Genomic DNA, 20,051 nt, shown 5'->3' on the forward strand with positions numbered 1-20,051 from the left:
CTTAATATTTATCTAATTTACAGGAAGTCTCTATCTTTTATCACTTTTAAGATATAGCCTTTTGAAATTAAGATGTCAAAATCGAACATTTTAGGAAAAAACCTCTGGCGCCTAAAGGGTTAACTCAAAGGCGCGAGCGCGCGAGAGAAAAATAAATAAAACAGCTGAGCGCACGGGTGGCGCGTTAACAGGCTAGCAGTAGCGAATTAGCGTGTTGTGCTAGTAGTAACGGAAGCTAGCGATGTCAATCTGAGATGTTGGGTAAGCTGTATTTAGTATAAACAACTACAAATTGTAGTAAATGATGGTTCAAAACAAAGAAATGCGAGGCAAAGACGGAGCTTACAGCACCGAAGCAACTCACAGCAGGCAGAGAGGCCAGACAGGAGCAATCGATCAGGAGCAATCCAAAAAAAATCATAAATACAGTAATAAGTACAGTCAACAAGAAGAACTGACAAGAAGAGGCTTAGTCGACCAAATTTTTATTGGTCGGTTAGTCGCAGAAAAAAATAACTCAACAGGAAGTGGCAAAGTCACGCAGTCCGTGAGGGACAGGTCGTTAACGGCGGGTCCTTGTGATAATTACAGTAGGTCAGGCAGGAAATCAAAATGTTCGCCTGTCATCCATTGACCTCAAATATGGCTTATTTGAAACATGTATTAGCAACTTTACTTGGCCAATCACTCTAACGTAGATAATAGGCCTGTCGCGATAGTCAATAAATCAATTAATCGCACGATAAAAAAAATTAGCTCGATAATTTTTCCGGCCGCGATAATTCCATTTGCATGCTTTATTATTATTATTTTTTTATTTTTTATTTAGCGTATAGGAGGAGTGAACCCTCTTGTCAGTTGCATGGTCTTTGTGAGGGGAGGCGGCGCCGCGGCGCTTGTCAGTCACATGGTCTTTGTATGGGAAAGCGGGACTGCTTGCGGCGACTGCCGGGAGAGAGAGAAGACGCTAGTTGTGAGTTGGAGGGGGGGAAAAAAGAAGAAAAAGATGGGAATTGGTTTCAAAGCCAAACGCGACAGCAAGCCCGATCTCATGAAAATGCGTATCTATACCACGAATGTTATTTCTTGTGCCATTTATACGCCAAAAATAGTTTTTGCGTGCATATGATACGCACGCACTCCTCACCCCTAATCCTAACCAAGTATTTTCAGTGCGTAGCATATACACGCAATAAAGTGCGTCTCCGTCTTCCCGACAGTAGCCTACACAATCACTCGGGCGTTTAGTCGACAAAGTAACAGGAGGACAGTGCAAAATGGTGTGATATGGCCTGTTGAGTCCATTGCTTTTATTGTTTTTGGTTGTTTTGTTCATTTTTTGTGGATATTTAAAATGTTTTCCGTTTTCAATGTTTAATATTCTTTAGAAATAAAAGTTTATAGATCTCTGAAAAGATGTACCTGCATTAATATGCCATTATCATTATATTAGATGAAAATGGTTTCAGACCGACAATATTATCGTTTATCGCAATAATTTCTTGGACAATTTATCGTCCAGCAAAATTTGTTATCGTGACAGGCCTAGTAGATAAGTGTGTGCTATTATTAGGCGCAAATCCAAGTGTATGTGCACAGTGTGGAGGCTTAAGTTATTGCGTTTACTGCTTGACATGGAGGCGCTGGTGCAATAACTTGCATTTTTTTCTGATAACAGCAGAAACAACTTAAAATACTCCATTTTACAGATTAGAGTAATACATCTTTCAAAACTGTAAAGGGCCTACTTTTATTTGTGTAAACTTTATTTTGTAAAATAAGCAAAACAAACAGGATGCGCTTTGTCATCTCGGTCTCAGTGAACAAATCCAATTGAAAAACGAAAAAACAATTAGAATAGAAAAAAAACCTCTAGGATTACATAATCCATATGAAAGGTACATTTCTCTCTAATAGCGTGCCCACTATACTGTGGAGATGGCGAGTCAGCATCGTCAGCTTCATCTTTGCAGCAGACACTGACTCTCTCCTTGCTATTTTTTCCCCGACACATTCATAATCATTACTTTTGCCGGTGCTTTGTGGCAAGCTTTATGCATGCGCTTGAGCGTAGAATAGGCTATATGTTAAGCCTATGTATATTAAAGGCTAATTATGGTTTAGTATTCCCCCCAGCATATATTTAAGTAATTAAATTAATATAAACATGCGATTAGACGACTAATGGCTTGAATGAATGATTACAAGTTGACTAGAAAAATCTTTAGTTGTGGGCATGCCTAGGAAACAGGTTATGAAACAAAAAAGTTTTTGGGAGACAACATATTTTGTAGACTTTTTTTGAATTACAATGCACAAACCAGAAGCAACAATACACATCGAATGGAGAAGGGTTGGCTCTCCTCATACCATAAAATATCTATTTCAATTTTCGCTGAGAAAAAAAAAACAGTAAAGGCCATTGCACACTGAGTCCGAAATTTTCGTATGCGTTTTTTCGTGTCCGTCAGCCTTAAAATTCGTCACGCACAGAAACCTTGCACACTGAGTCCGATGCGTATTTATTAAACCTTTGCGGAAAAAAACGCAAAAAATACAAAATGGATTCGTCAAGCAGCGAGGATGATTTTGTTGCCCTCTTTCTTCTTAAAAAGAGAAAAAGAAAGAGGAAATATTGGGTCCATCCAATCCTGAGATTGCGCCGAGAGGAAGGAGAGTTTCACCTCATCAAGGAGTTGCTAAATTATCCCGAGCGATTAAAAATTTACCTCAGAATGTCAGTGGAACAGTTTGAAGCTTTGCTAGCGATACTGGAGCCACATATTAAAAAGAAAACCACCAATTTCCGTGAACCAATCGATCCTGAACAGAGACTGGCATGTCTATGGACGGACACACACACGCGGCCGGCAGAAGCGCTGGGCAGACAGAACAGCTGTATACAGGTTATATTTTATTCAGTGTCTTTGTAATCCGCATTTTGTTTTTCATACAGTACTTGTGCTGCGAGACGAAGTGCATCAACTTGTCAGACGTCATTCTGGATTTTGTCGTTCGCTTGTACGGTGGCTCTGAATTGTCAAAAAACCTCTCAAAATACTGGCTGTGGATGCGAAAAACGCAGAAAATCGAACCCGATCCGAATTTTTTTATTACGGACGAAAGTTTCGTAGACAGTGTGCAAGCGTGATTGACATAACATGAGGTCGAATTTTTTTTTTAACGTGCGAAAATTTCGGATGCGAATTTCGGACTCAGTGTGCAATGGCCTTAACAGATGTGACATCTCTCCGTTACGTACGTGACCGTTCTGAAAGTGGAATTCATCCGACTATGGAAAGGCGTATAATGCTTCAAAACCTTTAAAAGAGACCTCTAGTGTGTATTTAAAAAAAAAAACTTTGACCTCTCAGTTAATCTAATTAAAACTGAAATTATACTGCAAATGGTTACGGATTATTTATATCATTTTCTTGCCAACTTTCATGCTGTCAAGTGTAACCAGTGTGGGACTCGCATTAATATAAATCTACACCAGTCTACATCAGAGACGGATACCTTTTTACCTTATTTTTTGTAACCTAAAAATTTAAATGATCTAACGGACCGATGCCGCTCCAATCAAGATAATTTAAAATGGGTGGCTGTCATAAAAACTTGTTTTAATTACACATTTATTCAAACATACATTAAATAATAAAGACACTAACAGATAACAAGTAACAAGTAGCCTATTACCGCCACATTAAAGAGCCTCAAAATAGAATTTATTTTTTATATTCACAAGTCCTTTTTGTCAAGTCAAGTCTAAATCATTTTTGGTCGAGTCTGAAGTCTATTAAAATGCGACTCAAGTGTGACTTGAGTCCGAATCATTTAAGTGCCTATCTCTGGTATCGGCCATCGATATTTATCGGCTGATTTTTTTTATCTATTTAAAACCATAGGCATATCGGCTATAGTATGAAAAAGGGCAATATAGCAAACCAATGGTTTATTAATTAACTGTGTGAAGGCACTGAGTTGTATAATGTCTGTTGCATAATCCAATGTTTTTCTCTAGGTAAAACCAAATTAAACACTTGCTAAAATAAAATGAAATCTGTACAAAGTACAGCAGTGCTTGACAAAGACTGCCTGGGGCCAGCGTGAACGACACTCGGGACAATTGACGGAATTGTCCAGTGTTACATATTCAAAAGTTTATCCTTTGCACATGTTTTTAAGCATTGCGAATTTAATTAAGCACAAGAAGACATGAAAGAGAACTCAATTCTACTCACTGTGTGAGAAGTTGTGCATTTAAGGGATTGACTACATGAGGACTAAGAAAATGTACCGGCAGTTTTTGCAAAAACAGGCAGTAAAGACAAACATTTAATTTTGGTTCTCTAGTCCATTCTCTATTGCAATATCAATACCACAGCTAAAACTACTAGCCTAATACAAATGTAAAACATTATTAAAGAAGTAAACAGTCAGTAATATAATAACAACAAATAATCAAATTACAAGCAAAAGCGCAAATTAATACAACAAAGCTAAAAATGAAATAAACAGTGCTATTCAGGTTTTCAGGTTGGTCTGACAGTAGTTTTCAAGTACAGAAAATTAATAAAGCAAGCACATGTAAAATAATACTATTTACTGTGTAAATTAAACATCCTTATTAATTAATCCTTATTAAAGTTACAAAAGTTATTCAGTCAAGAGCGAGTGATTTCGTACGCAAGTCGACTTGCGTACGGCCGTCTCCAGGAAGCTAGTTATTTTAGTCGAAAAAGTTTTAAATATGGATATTTTTCTAACATGAACGCATCGCTTCACTTCAGAAGGCCTTTATTAACCCGCTAGAGGCGAGTTGAGCACGTTTATAAAAAAAACAAAACAAACATTGACTCCCATTATAAAGCTTGAAAGAGCCAGGATATTTTTATACAAACTCCGATTGTATTCGTCTGAAAGAAGAATGTCATATACACCTAGGATGGCTTCAGGGTGAGTAAATCATGGGCCAATTTAAATTTTTGGGTGAACTATCCCTTTAAAGGTGACATAATATGCCCCTTTTCACAAGATGTAATATAAATCCTCAGAATGAGTCTGAAATTTCAGCTCAAAATACCCCCCAGATCATTTATTATAGCTTGTCAAATTTACCCCTTTTTGGGTGTTAGCAAAAACGCTTTTGTGTGTGTCCCTTTAAATGCAAATTAGCTGCTGCTCCCCGCCTCCGTTCAGAAGCGCAGCCTTACGGAGAGACTCAGGTAGAGGTTGCAACTTTTAGACACACCTGGACGTTTCTGAATGGTTAGTGGATACATTTATGTCCAACGACAGAACAGTTTGCATGCTTTGCTTGAACTTTTGCCTTTGCTTTAGAACTTTTGTCGCTTGCGAAAACCAAATGGTGGTTTCGTTGGTGGAAACGTGCAGATTAAGGGGCGGTAATATTATAAAAAGATCCCCTTCCTACGTCAGAAGGAGAGCAAAATCTGATCTGCTTATTTTTTGACATGCTTGCAGAGAAAGGCTTACCAAAACAAAGTTACTGGGTTGTCACTTTTCACGTTTTTTGGGTTGGTAGATGCACCGGGGACCCGATTATAGCACTTAAACTTATGTCCCCTTTAAAGTGACAGCAGCCTGATAGCTGTCTGTTTTAACGTTAATCAAACAACAAAAGTCCCAAAAACAAAACCATAATAATAAATCACTCATACTCCTGACTAAATAACTTTTGTAACTTTAATAAGGATTAATGTATATTTTATTTATACAATGAAGAAAATATTTTACATTTGATTATTTCTGTACCTGAAAACTAGTGTTAGACCTACCTGAAAAGCACTTTATTTCATATGGATCTTTGTTCTGTTGTATTTATGCAGACCTGTTAAATGTTAAATGGATCCAACCAATGTTCAATAGAAATTAATTATTTGATGATGCAGCAATAAACTAGCTAGTAGCCTATACCTTAATGCACGTGTTTGTGAACTTTGTTCATTTAAAACAATCAAAACGCTAATCTATTTTAATCACAAAAGCTCAAATAAGAGATTAAGAGACAAATATTGGTATTGGAATCAGCCAATAATGGTTTGTTAAAATCGGTCTCAACTAAAAAAATACCTATTAGTGCGTCCCTGAAATGAGCATTATCTGACATTTAAAAAAAGTTTTGGCTATTTGTCTTGCAGGCCTGTGCCTGTTGAAAAGCAAATGACAATCTAAATATTTTTCCACCCGTTAATATAAACTACGCTGAGATACATCTTCTGCAGCTATATAATAAATGTTTATCATACACAATCCAAAAACATGCAGGTAAGCTCTCACAATTTATCTCCCGTTCTCATTTAGGCTATTCAAATACTTAGAGATGGGGAGTCGACTCCAAAAGAGTCGATTCCTCGACTCTCACTAGCCCTAGTGTCGGAATCGACTCCAGATCAGGAATCGACTCCCAGTGTCGAGTGTTTTTTTCAAGTTCAACACAGCAACAGTTCGTTATAACGAAAAGATTATAATGAATGTAAAGATACGGAAATTAAAACAAAAAGATAAAGAAATGAGAGGAAAAAATAAGTAATGCCAGGAAAACAAAGAACAATAATGTATAGATAGTTTTTTTCTGTTGGGTCTGTTTTGCAGCTCAATCAATCATGATGTGGTTCAATACAGTCAATTGGTTGTGATTGGCACAAAACACTGCAGTAGGTTTTACGAACCAATCATGTACCAGTCCTCAGGGTGAGAGTGGGACATGCCCATAATTGGTAAGTGGTGGTTGATTGAGTGATACTGTTGAGTGATGACTGTTTTTTGAATCCAGTAACGTTAACTTATAATGGCAACCCCGACCTCAACCGTGTGGAAATATTTCAACCAGACCGAAGACAAAACTAAAGTTCGTTGTGATATTTGTAAATGTTGTTTAAAATTCAACAGTTCAACGTCGTGAACATTAACATTAGTGAAATGGCATGTACTCACTCTATATGAATTCATTTTCTATTATTAAATGACAAGTGCATTAAAAACTATTATTAAACAACAGTTATTATTGGTAATAATATAACTAATATTTTTCAATGTTAAACAAAAAAAGTTAAAAAATAAAGTTAAACATGCTTAAGTTAAAGTTCATAGCTTCACTACATTAAAATTATATAAAATAATATACAAAATAAATAGATAAATACACTGTCTAAAACAAGTCTGCTTTTACAAGTTTAATGATTAATACTAACACATGGGCGTCGGAAGCAAAAAAAAAAGTGGGTGGGTCCTCCTCCAGAATTTTTTTTACTAATGCCATTTTCATGTATTCTGATGCCTTTTAATTAAACAAGTAAAAACTCGCCTCCACGTAGTGCATTAAATGCAGAGCTATCCGTGGATTAACCTGCTGATACCCATGGTCATTTGCCAGCATTGACAACTTAAAGCTGTTATTGATGTTTGCAACGCAATATTTGACTGGAAGGGTACAACGGGCGCAGGGACGCGGAAAGTGGGGGTGCTGTTTTCACAGAATTGTAAATGCAACGCATATGTTAGTTCGTTAAAATTTATTAATTTTTAGCATTTAGTCATTTATTTGTAATAAACACTTTAAGTGGGCTATTTAAAAATTGTTATATATGTTAAATTATGTTTTTAAAACATAAGCGCAGAGTGTAGGCTATTATGTGTGTGTCGAAAGAATTTGTCCGCAGCTGCAAAAAAATAAAAAATAAAATAACACACAGTCAAAAACCCCACTGTTAGTGTTTTGTAAGGAACAGGCAAATATGTAAAATATAGCAGGATACATTTTAATTGTTTACTAATAAAACAGTTATTTTTTTATGTCAGTGTCGGCTAGACAGATGAAGTTGACGACTCGCGCTCTTCGCAGCGCCAGAGAGAAATGCACATTTCATACGAATTAGGCCTACATAAGCAGCGCAGTCTGTTTTCTTTCATTTTGAATTGTTCTGCTTAAAATTAGACATTTCAAGCTATCTATATGTCTCAGGTCTGTGAGGCAATAGGCTACCTTATAGCCCTACGCCGAGTTTCGGTTCATTTATGAGACGAGCTCCAGGTTCGCCAGCGCCTCCGTGTCCTGATTATCTATTTTCTAATAGCCTTCTTATTTATTAAACCCAGACAATTTTTTGATGAAACATCGATTAAAATTAAGATACAATTAATACAAAACGAAATTAAATTTAAAGACAGGCTTTATGCTTTCAGTTTGAGGTCTCTGTGAAAGTTTTAAAACATTCGTTTAGTGCCGCTTTAGAGCGCTCACGTCCGTAGCAGAGAACTGTCTGTAATTTTTTTTTTTTTTGTGTGAAATACATTTCTAAAAAAATGCGACTTAGTCCAGTGCGACTTAAGCTATAGGCCTATGTTTTTTCTTCCTCGTGACGCATTTTTTGACTGATATGCGACTCTGGAGCGACTTATAAAATAGGCTATGGTAAGTTATTTATTATTTTTGTGCAAATGTCCCATAAAGTCCCATCTTTTAAGGATTAATTTATGTCCCGTTGACCGGTCCATTGCGTTACGAATAAAAGCAGAATCAAAGTCAAAAATGTGATGTGCAGTCAGGTTTGAGTGTGCGCTATTTGATCAAGTGTTCTCACTGATACGCTTGTTGTGATTCGCGGAGATTTGACGAGTTTTATAGTCTTGATATTGTTTCTTATTCAAAAGAAGTGACGCCCCTTTTTTCGTCAGTTGCGGCTCGTTGAGAAATATAATTTAGCGATTCAGCGGAAATGGAGTTTAATTCATTTGGGCATTCCTCAAGTGGAATGGATTTGACTGACGACACTCTGAAAAGCGAACAGACATATGCGCTGAATATAAAAGTGAGTGGGTCCAATATCATTGGTCTTAAAAAGTGGGTGGGTCTTGTCCCACCCATATACAATGGTTCCGACGCCCATGTAGCCTACTAACATATTGCACACTTAAATATGATTTGAAGAAGCTGCAATGTGAAAAGGAGGGGGATTTATAAGGTTTAGTTGATTAAACATTTTAGTATAGGAAACATTTGTATCCTCGCTCTTGACTCCTCAGGAAGCCTCCTCGTTCCTCGCCCTCCTCCCGGTGGAATTAAAGAATTTAGATGTCCTACATGAGAGCGGAGCTCGATCGGTTTCAGGGTCGTAGGACATACGAGCGAGAAGTGAGGAAACGAGGAAGCATATTGAGACGCACCTTCTGAATTCTGACCCTATTTTAATTCAAAGTAAATGGAGTCGAGGAGTCGATTCCACCGACTCCAAAATTAGGAGTCGGAGTCGACTCCAAAAAAAACGGAACCGAACACCCCTACAAATACTGCAAGAACATTTGTAGGCTAAATCTCCATGATGTTCTCGTTGATACTAGAATGTAATTTCTAAAATGTTGTTATTATAAATAAATATATGTCTAAAATGTTATGATACGGTAAGACTGAAACAGATCACAGTAGGCCACAGTATCAGTCATCTGCAATAAGTATACATATGTGCCGGTCATAGCTATGGCTAGGCATAAGATTTAATACAAAATGTCTGTAACGGTCACATCCGTAACACATTATTATGGTTGTTCAGAGCAAAGAGGGGAGATGAGTTGTTAATCATAATAAGAATGGACATAACTTGGCTTTGTGCAGAAAGATACTGGTTAATTGTATTAATTATTATTATATGATATAACTTAAATTTAAAACGTTACAGACATGATGCAGCACTGAGGCATGACTCCATAGATCTTGTCTTTATAAATCCAAATATAATTTTTTCAGACAGGTCTCCATCTTTCTACAAAATACTTACTGTAGTTTTTTTTTTTAAATAGGTGGCCTTTAGTCTCTCTTTTGAAAAAATTAAACAAATGTAATTTAATTTACTACCAGTGCACACCTCTTGTGGTGGATAAACATGGTGATTTTCTTCAAATTTCTATTGCAGCAGTAAAATACAGACCTAAATAGGTTTGTGGTAAAAACTAAAAAAAATGTTATGGTAATGTTGACATTTGCATGGAATTGCTCAGGTACATCATCTCGTTCTCCAAATAAGCGCCCTGTCAAGTCACGGAAGAAGAACTCCTCAGTTGCACAAGAAAAACTCAGCAACGGCAGAGACAGGTATATATTGTAATGTTTGGACATACCGTTCGAATACTGTATGAATACTATTGGCATTACGTTTTGACGTTATCATTGTATGTCATGTTAAGAGGGATGCAAAAAACTATTTGAAATCAGCTTTGAGCAGCCAGAGCATCCAGACTAAGACACATTTGTAAAAATCTAATTGGAATCACATTTTAAACCTCCACATGTGGTCTGAATCAGATTTGGAAAAAAAGTGATGTTTTTTTGCTGTCCAGAATTTCAAAAACCCATCTGGATATGCAAAAGAAAAGAAAATCTGATTTCCGCTGGCAGTCTGAACATAGCCTTAAATCAAAAGGAGTATTACTAGAAAATTTAAAATACAGTCAAGCGTTACCATCACCAAACAAACCCTGACGAAAGTGAGGTTATGTATTAAATGGTTTACTTACTAAAATATTTTTTTTAAACAGAGAACAAAGTCATGTGAAAAACAAAACTATCAAATTTAATTAGAAAATCAGCCGTTTAGTGGTTATTTTACAAAAATATCTGACCACAGAAATTGGTTGATTGACCAATCGCATCTGCACTGATTTTCTTTTTTTAAAGGGGTCATATAATGCCATTTTTGTACAAGCTAATATGATTCTTTAGGGTCTAAATTAAAAGTTTGTAATATACTTTAATTAAAAATTCTCATTAGTATTGTAAGAAAACACTAATTTTACCTGGTCAAAAACAGCTCTGTTTTCAGCACGCCGTTTCAGTGCATGTGTCTTTAAATGATAATGAGCTTTGCTCACCCCGCCCCTCTGTTCTGTGCGTACACCGTTTGTAACACAATAACCACGCGTTGTTCATTATAAACGTGGGATTATGAATTATATTGAGAACGTCGTACATAGAAAACATGCTGTAATGTACCCTGAGTGTAAACCTTAGATGCATTCATCGTGAAGCCTGCAGCAAGGTTTGCAAATTTCGCAAAGATTAATATAAATACTAATACTAATATAAAGGTTAATAAAACATTACACTCACATCTTCTGGAGGTTCAGCAGTAACACGTTGGTACCGATCCGTTTTTTCTCGTTTGTAAAGCTGTCTGGTGTGAAATGATTCGCGTAAACATGAAAGCATGGACGATCGTGGGGAATCCTCGTGAGGGAATCCCCGCGTCAATCCTTTGGGCATATCGCTTCAAAAACAAAACTCAGCCACTGCATCTATAACGGCTCAGATTTAGGAACATCCAAATGACTGCTGTGTTCCTTATTACATCTAAGAACAGAACACCACAATCGCGTAGACGCCATTCTACTCCAGCATATCAACAATGGCGGACTACTATGACGACGGCTGTCACAGCCATAGACAGTATATAAACTGGACACAGCGACCCCATTGGATTCAACGGAGGAAAGTGAAGTCAATTAGAAGCACTAACTTCCTGATGGTCGAGCGTACTGCGCAGACTCACACTGAGCTTGACGACGTAGATGTGACGTGAGCAACCCGTCTGTCTTCTAGTAGCTGTGCCAAGCGAAATCTGAATCATTCCCTTCCGAAACTTGCAGAGACGGAGAGTGTGAGTAGGAGGTGTCCATGAGCTGGAGCAGGAGAAACTTTTGCTAAGTATTCTGATTAATTACTTTGCCATTTTGCCTCCACGTCCCCCCGATTGCGCGCGAGCTTCTCCTCCTGTCCATAAGGTAATATCTCTACTGTGCGACAGAGAGTCGCGTGGGTATGACGCAATCGTTAGCCTATTTTTACAAAAACTGCTTCTACGGGGCCATAACGTAAGATACAAGGTAATGGAGCCTTTTATACATTTTCGTGTTTCTTTAGAAATAAATGATGGACAAATGGAGTCTTTAAACGCCTCAGATGTAAAGTTATTCGCTGTCAAAGTGACGCCAAAATGAATGGGAGTCAATGGGATGCTAACATCCCATTGTTAGCTCTACTGTTTGAGCTACAGCTTTCCTGTAGCTCAAACAGTAGAGCGTTGGCGCTAGCAACGCCAAGGTCATGGGTTCGATTCCCAGGGAAAGCAAGAACTGATAAAATGTAAAATGTGTACCTTGAATGCAATGTAAGTCGCTTTGGATAAAAGCGTCTGCCAAATGCATAAATGTAAATGTAAATGTAAATGTAACAGCAGGTGATGGTCTGATAGCCAATGGCGGCGCCCGGGGAAGCTTCAACATAATATGAAACGCTGCCCCCCTGGTCACAGCTTGCTCAGGGCAGGTCTTGTGTTGAAGCACGGCTGTCAATCACAATCGCGGGAGGGGCGTACGATCTTATGACGTCACAATATCGAACGGCTTGATTTCATAGATGGTCAAACATATAAGGAGATTAAAACAAAACCACTGGATGGATTTTAATCATGATAGGATGGTTGTGTACAGGCACTGCCAACAGACATTTCAGTGCAATCAACTTGTAAAAGTGCATGTACCATTATATGACCCCTTTAAAGGGATAGTTCACCCAAAAATGAAAAATCTGTCATCATTTACTCACCCTCAAGTTGTTCCAAACCTGTATGAGTTTCTTTGTTCTGCTGAACACAAAGGAAGATATTTGGAAGAATGTTTGTAATCAACAGATCTCGGTCCCCATTGACTTCCATAGTAGGAAAAATATATACTATGGTAGTCAATGGGGACCGAGATCTGTTTGGTTACAAACATTCTTCCAAATATCTTCCTTTGTGTTCAGCAGAACAAAGAAACTCATACAGGTTTGGAACAACTTGAGGGTGAGTAAACAATGACAGAATTTTAATTTTTGGGTGAACTATCCCTTTAATGTTATATTTATAAGTTTACAGGTGACAACAAAATCCTTCAAACAGCCACCTGAGACCAGTTGATTATTTTTTGTATGTTGGTGTTTAATTAGAAAGCCCAATAGAGCTGGTAAGTCCCGCCCCTTCCGTAAAACCCCGCTGGACCTCAAAGTTGAAAAACCGTCAATGCAAGTGAATGGGAGAAAATAATTATTTTCTGGTCCCGTTTGAATTGTGCCATGAATGTGAACATATGTTGTCTGTGAATTTTTTATATAATCTTTCATGTTACAAGTTTGACAGTATATGGTATGATTCGTCGGCTAGCAGTTGTGGAAAAGACATAACGAGAAAGACTACATGTCGCCTATGTGACGTCACCCCATAAAGTTGACTTACCCGTGGTTTTCACCAACCTCAACGATTTTGTCCTCTCCCTGAAAGAATGCGGAGAAGTGCACCAAAGACACAGTCATGTTTAGCGGGATCCGTGAGCTAGAGCCGTGTCCTAGTGGTGGTGACGTTTCAAACGCGTCGAAAGCAGCGAAGAGTTGTAGTCCACAAAGTGCTTTCACACAAAGTCTAACCGTATCAAACTTCTACCCGCTAAATTGTAGCATTCTTCACACGAAAAGTTCTATAAAAAATTCACAGACAACATATGTTCACGTTCATGGCAAAATTCAAACGGGACCAGAAAATAATTATTTTCTCCCATTCACTTGCATTGACGGTTTTTCAACTTTGAGGTCCAGGGGGATTAGCGGAAGGGGCGGGACTTACCAGCTCTATGTCTTTGTGTCCATGTTCACATTCCCTCACGTTTGGGTAGCTGAGCTCTAGCCATCCTTAACTTAGAAAGTATCGAACAAGAGATTGTCACTCTGCAAATGTATGATTCATTCATACCTGGTCAACATGGTTTCCATCACCAGTGGGCCAGCGGTGTTTGCCTGCAGTGCAGCCACCCAACTGCTCCCCAGGCTGCCTTTGAAAGAAATAGCCCACAGTGGCATCATCTTGGGAACGACCGCTCAGAGGAGGCTGAGGGGTGCCGGGGTTGGCCACCCGGTCCATACCTGGCAGAGGGTGAGCTCCTCCAGGTCCCTGCCCAGCACCTCCTACTGTGGCCAGAGAACCCCCCGCATGGACTCGGACCACTCCGGTCTCTGGCGCACCATTTGTGTGCAGCATCCCACCTCGCGTCTCCTGCCAGGCCACGTCATTCATACCTAAGATGCTGCATGGAATGCTCATTCCACGGAAAAACCTTCAGAAAAAGGGGCAGGGAAGATTAATGCCATTTAAAAAGTGATTTTACCTCCATGGCAATAGATTAGCCCAGATTAATGATAAATGTATTATTTTGAACTATTTGGAATACAGAAACACGGTGAAACAAAACTAATAAAAAAGATTTTATTTTGAGGGGACTGAGTCCATAAAGGGGGGTGCGGAGTTCAAAATGTTATTAGACTTCCATCTTTTATCCACGTAAAAACCTCCAAATACTATCCAAATATCATAAATTACATATCGTGTGATTTTCTAAGTCAATGGTTTAAAAATATAAAATCTGTCCCCAACTAGGGTCACCCAGTGAATCTTGGCCACTTCCACCACTGAGTGTAAACTGTGTAAACACACATAAACACACTATACACAATAACAAAGCTATAACTTACAATCAAATACAAACAAAATAAACTGTCAGGAGAACAAAGCCGCACCATATTGTCCTTAAGTCTTAATAAATGTGGCCACTAACTAAACATTGTTTACTCAGTTTTTTAAAAAGCAGCTTTTAAAATATATATTACAGTAAATGCGTTTAAATAAAGACCTGAAATCACGCGTTTCTATGTGAATGTTTAGAGTGAACGGGAATAACGTTAGCAGATTGCTAATGGCTAACACACTAATAATGGAAGGCGGTACATTTTGCCATTGTGTTAGATGTAAAATTAAACACTGGTGCGGTTGCTTTTGCTTTTTAAGGATTTTGCTGTGACATTCTGAGACTGAAACATTTAGTCTCAGCAATGTTTTTATTTGATCGAGGTTGTCTGTTGTTTGTTAGCGTCACAGGGCCCATGACTTCGCCAGCTAGCACGTCGCTAACAGTCAGCACGAGAGGGCTTGTTTTAAGTCTAATGTATATCTATTTAAACATGTCTATTTAAATAGCGTCTTTGAATTGATAAAAGGCTATGAAAGGGAATAGCGAATTCAACTGCACGATAAAATAACATGACAAGCCTGACTTCAATGTGCTTGTTTCTCTGCTAGTGCGCGAGCCGCTTTGTTGATAAAACAACACACAGGCCTCTCACCTCTAAAAGTTAAATTTACAACCAATGAATCCAATAAACACCAGTAACAAACAATTATGGATCTCTTAACGTATTCGTCACGGCTATGAACCCAACAGCTAAGCAATTTCATGACAATTCATGAATAAACTCCCGTGTCTTCTCGCTGATAGACTCACAACACGGCCCCCTGCTTGAGCCCCTAAACAAAAGGGGCAACAATTGACATTCGCGGTCCAATATATCCATCACATCTGCTCAAAGATACTCACGCGCGGTGTATGCTGATGTTCAAGCCCGATGCTTCAAGGTTGTGATGGACGCGGTGTTGAGAGTAAGTTTAGTTTCCGTGGAGATGTGGAGCGTGTGTGTGTTTTAATGATTAGGTGTTGGAGGCGCTTGCATAGGAGTTTGGGAGGATTGGTGCCCTCCTCCCCTGTGCATACACACGCTGGCTCTCTCTCTCTCACTCACACACTCACTAACACACACACACTCACACAATATCAGCGAGGACATTGCATACACTTCCATTGATTTTATATTAGGTTAATGATATTTTCTATCATCTAACCCAACCCTACCCATCACAGAAATAGGCCTATGTGCAAAACACTAGATTTAAACAAAAACTTGTTTTGACAGATTTACAAGCATTTTAGGACCAGAAAAGTTTGGCCCTCACAAGTATAGCTAAACCTGTACACACACACACAGTGCACATCCATCCTACCTGCGCACCAACATGTCAGTAGATCACAATTATATTCACTGGTCTTCACTCAAGCCATTTTTATTTTAATTTGGTTTTAATGTAAATATGAGGGTGTGCTCATGTTCAGGTATCATTAATGTGCATGTTAAAACAATATATATTTTTTTTCAACAGACATTAAATTGACTTTCAGAAATGAATCTAAAAAATGCCTTGACGTAAGGGATAATTATTTCTAAAGTCAGCATGTCATTTTCACAAAATAAATCCCTAATACATTACATATTGTTGTCCCATCACTAGTAGAGGATGACTGTTTTTTCCCCCAAAGTCCCTCACCCTTCCATTTCTGTCATCTGAAGGAGTTTGGGTTCCTTGCCACTATTGCCTTTGGCTTATTTCGGGACAGTTAACATTTATTAATATTGGTTGTGTTCAAATTGGCATTCTATCATACTATTATTATATTTCTGCAGTATCCAGTATGTATACTGTGCGTAGTATATACATTTTCTGTATGCATGGAATACCCGGATGACGTACTATATTTGCCACACTGAAAAAAATTTGGAGTGACATTTACTTAAAAAAAGCTAGGCAACTTTTTCCACTCAGAAAATGCTAGTAAATTTACAAAGCTTTGCCAAGTAAAAACCTAAACATATTTATCAGTAGCTTTAATTAGAAATCTTTAAGTAAAATTTACTTGGAATATGGAATTAAGTAAACTTTACTTAACCTAGTTAAGTGAAAGTAACAAAGAAAATAAGTAACTTTAACTTGGCTTGTAAAAGGTTGATTAATATTGATTTAGATTAAATTTCCTTTGCATTACATTTCACTTAAACAATAATATTGAATTATACCAGTCATTTATAGTACGTGCTTTACTTAGATTATCTAAATAATTTATACTATAGCATGTCAGATGTTAAGCAACATGTGAATGCAAAGACCTCAATACTTGGTAGACAATACACAATGACGGTAACATTTTATGGATCGTTTTTGTGTTTGAATGTGTCATTTTGAGCAGAAAATGTACTCAAAATGTCACAAAATGGCAAGTTACTAATCCTGACAACAAAAGCAATGATAAAACAGTGTAAATACAGCTGGAAACCAGTGAAAAATTAACCTCATTAATTATTCAAGGTCCAGTGCATGATGGGAACCCCAGTATCAGAAAAGTTGAGTAATTTTTACTTAATTTTATTGAGTTGATATTTACGCTTTCATTTCTACTCGCTTGAATTAAGTACTGATATGGAATTTACTTAGTTTTTTAAATTCTTGCCTGAACTAACTTTTTCATGTAAATTACATTGTTTTTTTCAGTAGTATTTACTTCACCAAAAAATCATTTTTTACAGTGATCTGCTAATTACAACTCAAGAACACTAAAATCGGTGCTCAGAATGGCATACTACCATACAACTCCTACTATATTGAAGTATTCAATGTATGTCATGTGAATAGTATGTGAATTTTCTGTATGCATTGAATTCCCGGGTTACCTACCACACTTTAGCCCCTTTCACACAGAGATTCCGGAAAATACACGGATAAAGTGACCCGGGATTTGACCCGGGTTCATTTGATTTTGGTTCATTCACACTGCCAGTGATTTTCCGGAATCAGAGAGCGCGTTCACACACAACCCGTGTATGTCCCGGAAAGACACGTGACATCGATGTGACTTGTAATGTCTCAGCAGCGTCTTCAGTTTGCTTATGAGCTGCGATTTCTCTCGAGAAACCACGCTTGTGCATTTATTTCTCTGATTCGATCATAAAATTGCGCATTTCGTACCGTTTCACAGCTGGCGAACGATCCCGGCTTCAGCGTCATCACTACGACACGGCATTATTACGGCTTTTGTTCACACAGCGCGCGTCCCGGGACTGAACACGGCAATGTTACTAGGTCCCCAACCCGGCATCGATCCCGGCATTAAACCCGGGTCGTGTTTGCGTTCACACAGAAGGCGTTCCGGCAATTTGCCGGCAATTTCCCGGGTTCAATGCGCTGTGTGAAAGGGGCTATGGAAGGTGGAGTAAATTCTATAGTGAGAAGGGACTCAAGGGAGTTGCAGTTCGTATGTGACAGGGTTTACTTGACCAAGTATCTAGGGCTCATGTGTTTTTGGGACTTAATTTTCTGCAGGGTAGGTGCAGCTTGATGTCCCTCGTTGAGAGCCACACCTCTGTTGGTATGATGGAGCTTCGGTTCGCCAGGCATCGGCATGACTCTTCTGTTGGCCCACTGCCTGCTGAAGATGATGGTGTGCCCCAGACTCTCTCGCTCACCCGAAATCAGAAATCCACATCTGGAATATGCTGGAGGCTGATAGCCGAGCACACACTGAAACGGGGTCAGGCGTTGCTTAAGGGAGTTTTATAGTGTATTTGGCCCAGGCAAGAAACTGGTTCCAGGAGTTCTGGTGACAATGGCAAAAGATTCGGAGAAAGCGTCCAAACTCCTGTATCTTCCTCTCCGTCTGACCGTAGGTCTGCGTGTAGTATCTGGAGGAGAGGATCACGGTCACAACTAGAGTAGTGAAGAATCCCTTCCAAACACGTGAGATGAATTGTGGTCCGTGATCTGAAAAAATGTCTTCAGGAAGGCTGTAATAATGGAATAAATAATTAAATAACAGTTATGTTGACTCCGTGGCCGCGGAGAGACCCTTGAGGAGTATCAATCGGAAGTACGTTTTCTCTCAACATTACGAAAACATATATTAAAGGGGACCTATAATGTCCATTTTCACAAGATGTAATATCTGTATCTGGTGTCCCTAGAATGTGTCTGTGAAATTTCAGCTAAAAAAATACCCCACACATAATTTTTTATAGCTTGTCCAATTTGCAAAAACACGCTGTTCTCATGTGTGTCTCTTTAAATGCAAATAAGCTGCTGCTCCCCACCCTTTCCAGAAGAGGGTGTGGCCTTTACCACTCGTGCCAATCCTACCGTGGCAATAACAAATCAGGAGAATCAATATGAAATACAGGTGTTCACTGTTCAGCCCTATATGCAGGAGAGACTCTGACAGAAGCAACAACTTTGAGAATGATAGTTGTGCACCAACACTATGCAGCTCTGGGGTCTCATTTATAAAACTGTGCGTAGGAACCTTACTAAAAGTGTACGTGCGCCCGAAAGCCAAAAATGGCGTACGCAAAGAAATATTCAGATTTATAAAACCGTTCGTTCGCCAGAACCTGCGCAGAATTCACTTTATAAATCCCAGTCAGCGGAAGATTGTGCGCACATGCGTCTCCTCCCCGAAATAACCATATATGGAGCTTACAACGCCTCGTTTTACTATGCAGATCCTCATCTGCATATCATTTGCATATGATTATTCATCCACGTGATAACGTTTAACGGTACAAGACACATTACATTAATAAAAATCATGTAGTTGCCTATCCTTGCCTTGTTTTTGAATACATAAATCAAATAGTGTAAAATACATTTCAGAGAAAGTTTTTCTCAATCTTTTCCACTGGCCGAATTGTATTTTTAATTGATTTATATTTTTAATGGAAACAGATAAGCCTTGGGCATTATTTGCACGAAACTATTTTCTCAGACAATCTGGTATTATCATGATAAGCAATTATCTCTGTGGTTAAAACATTAAAACAGCACGCCACAGGAAAAGTGTTCAAAAACATCGCATCCACAACAAATATTTCTATTGACTGAATTTGAATATAAAAATGTTGTAACTTCTCAGTATTTCATGTTTAAGTGTTTAACTCCATTAATTTGAATGGCATATTTAATCTAAATGTTTATATCAGAAGTAAAACATAGTTTAAATCATTATTTTATTTATTTAAACTGTTATTTGCGTCAGTTTCACTAAACGGCCCAACGCGCTCGCTGGCGCGGACATTTAAGAAGGGATGGATTTGCTTCAAGTGACAGGCTTGGTGAGTGAAATAATATTTGTATTATCTTTCTGTATATGTTTAATTTTCTTTAGATTTTCTGTCTAAAAGTGACCAAAAAGACACTTAACTCCAGCTCACCATCGGTGTCGCCAATTCCCTTTGTCTCCAGAATGTGCGTACGCACGGCTCAAAGTTTCCTTAAAGGTGCGAACATTCTCCCGTCAAGTTT

At 38.3% G+C, this 20,051-nt stretch overlaps 1 protein-coding gene across 9 annotated transcripts in view; it reads right to left on the reverse strand.

Moving 5' to 3' along the window:
- The window catches only part of pum2 (pumilio RNA-binding family member 2), a 205,034-nt gene extending 189,399 nt beyond the window's left edge, over positions 1-15,635 (reverse strand). For 7 of the 9 annotated variants that reach the window (XM_084433348.1, XM_084433344.1, XM_084433347.1 and 4 more), the window contains exons 1-2: positions 15,472-15,634; positions 13,797-14,157 (exon numbers count right to left, since the gene is read on the reverse strand). In XM_084433348.1, the coding sequence (XP_084289474.1) occupies positions 13,797-14,144 (348 nt within the window). In that variant the 5' untranslated portion in view covers positions 14,145-14,157; positions 15,472-15,634. Of the gene's footprint in view, positions 1-13,796; positions 14,158-15,220; positions 15,417-15,471 lie in introns of those variants that run through there. The other 2 variants (XM_084433346.1, XM_084433341.1) reach the window with 2 other exon arrangements.
- Positions 15,636-20,051: the final 4,416 nt, after the last annotated feature.

Source organism: Rutilus rutilus (assembly GCF_951802725.1).
Source record: "Rutilus rutilus genome assembly, chromosome: 15".
In the NCBI taxonomy this organism is placed as follows: Eukaryota; Metazoa; Chordata; class Actinopteri; order Cypriniformes; family Leuciscidae; genus Rutilus; species Rutilus rutilus.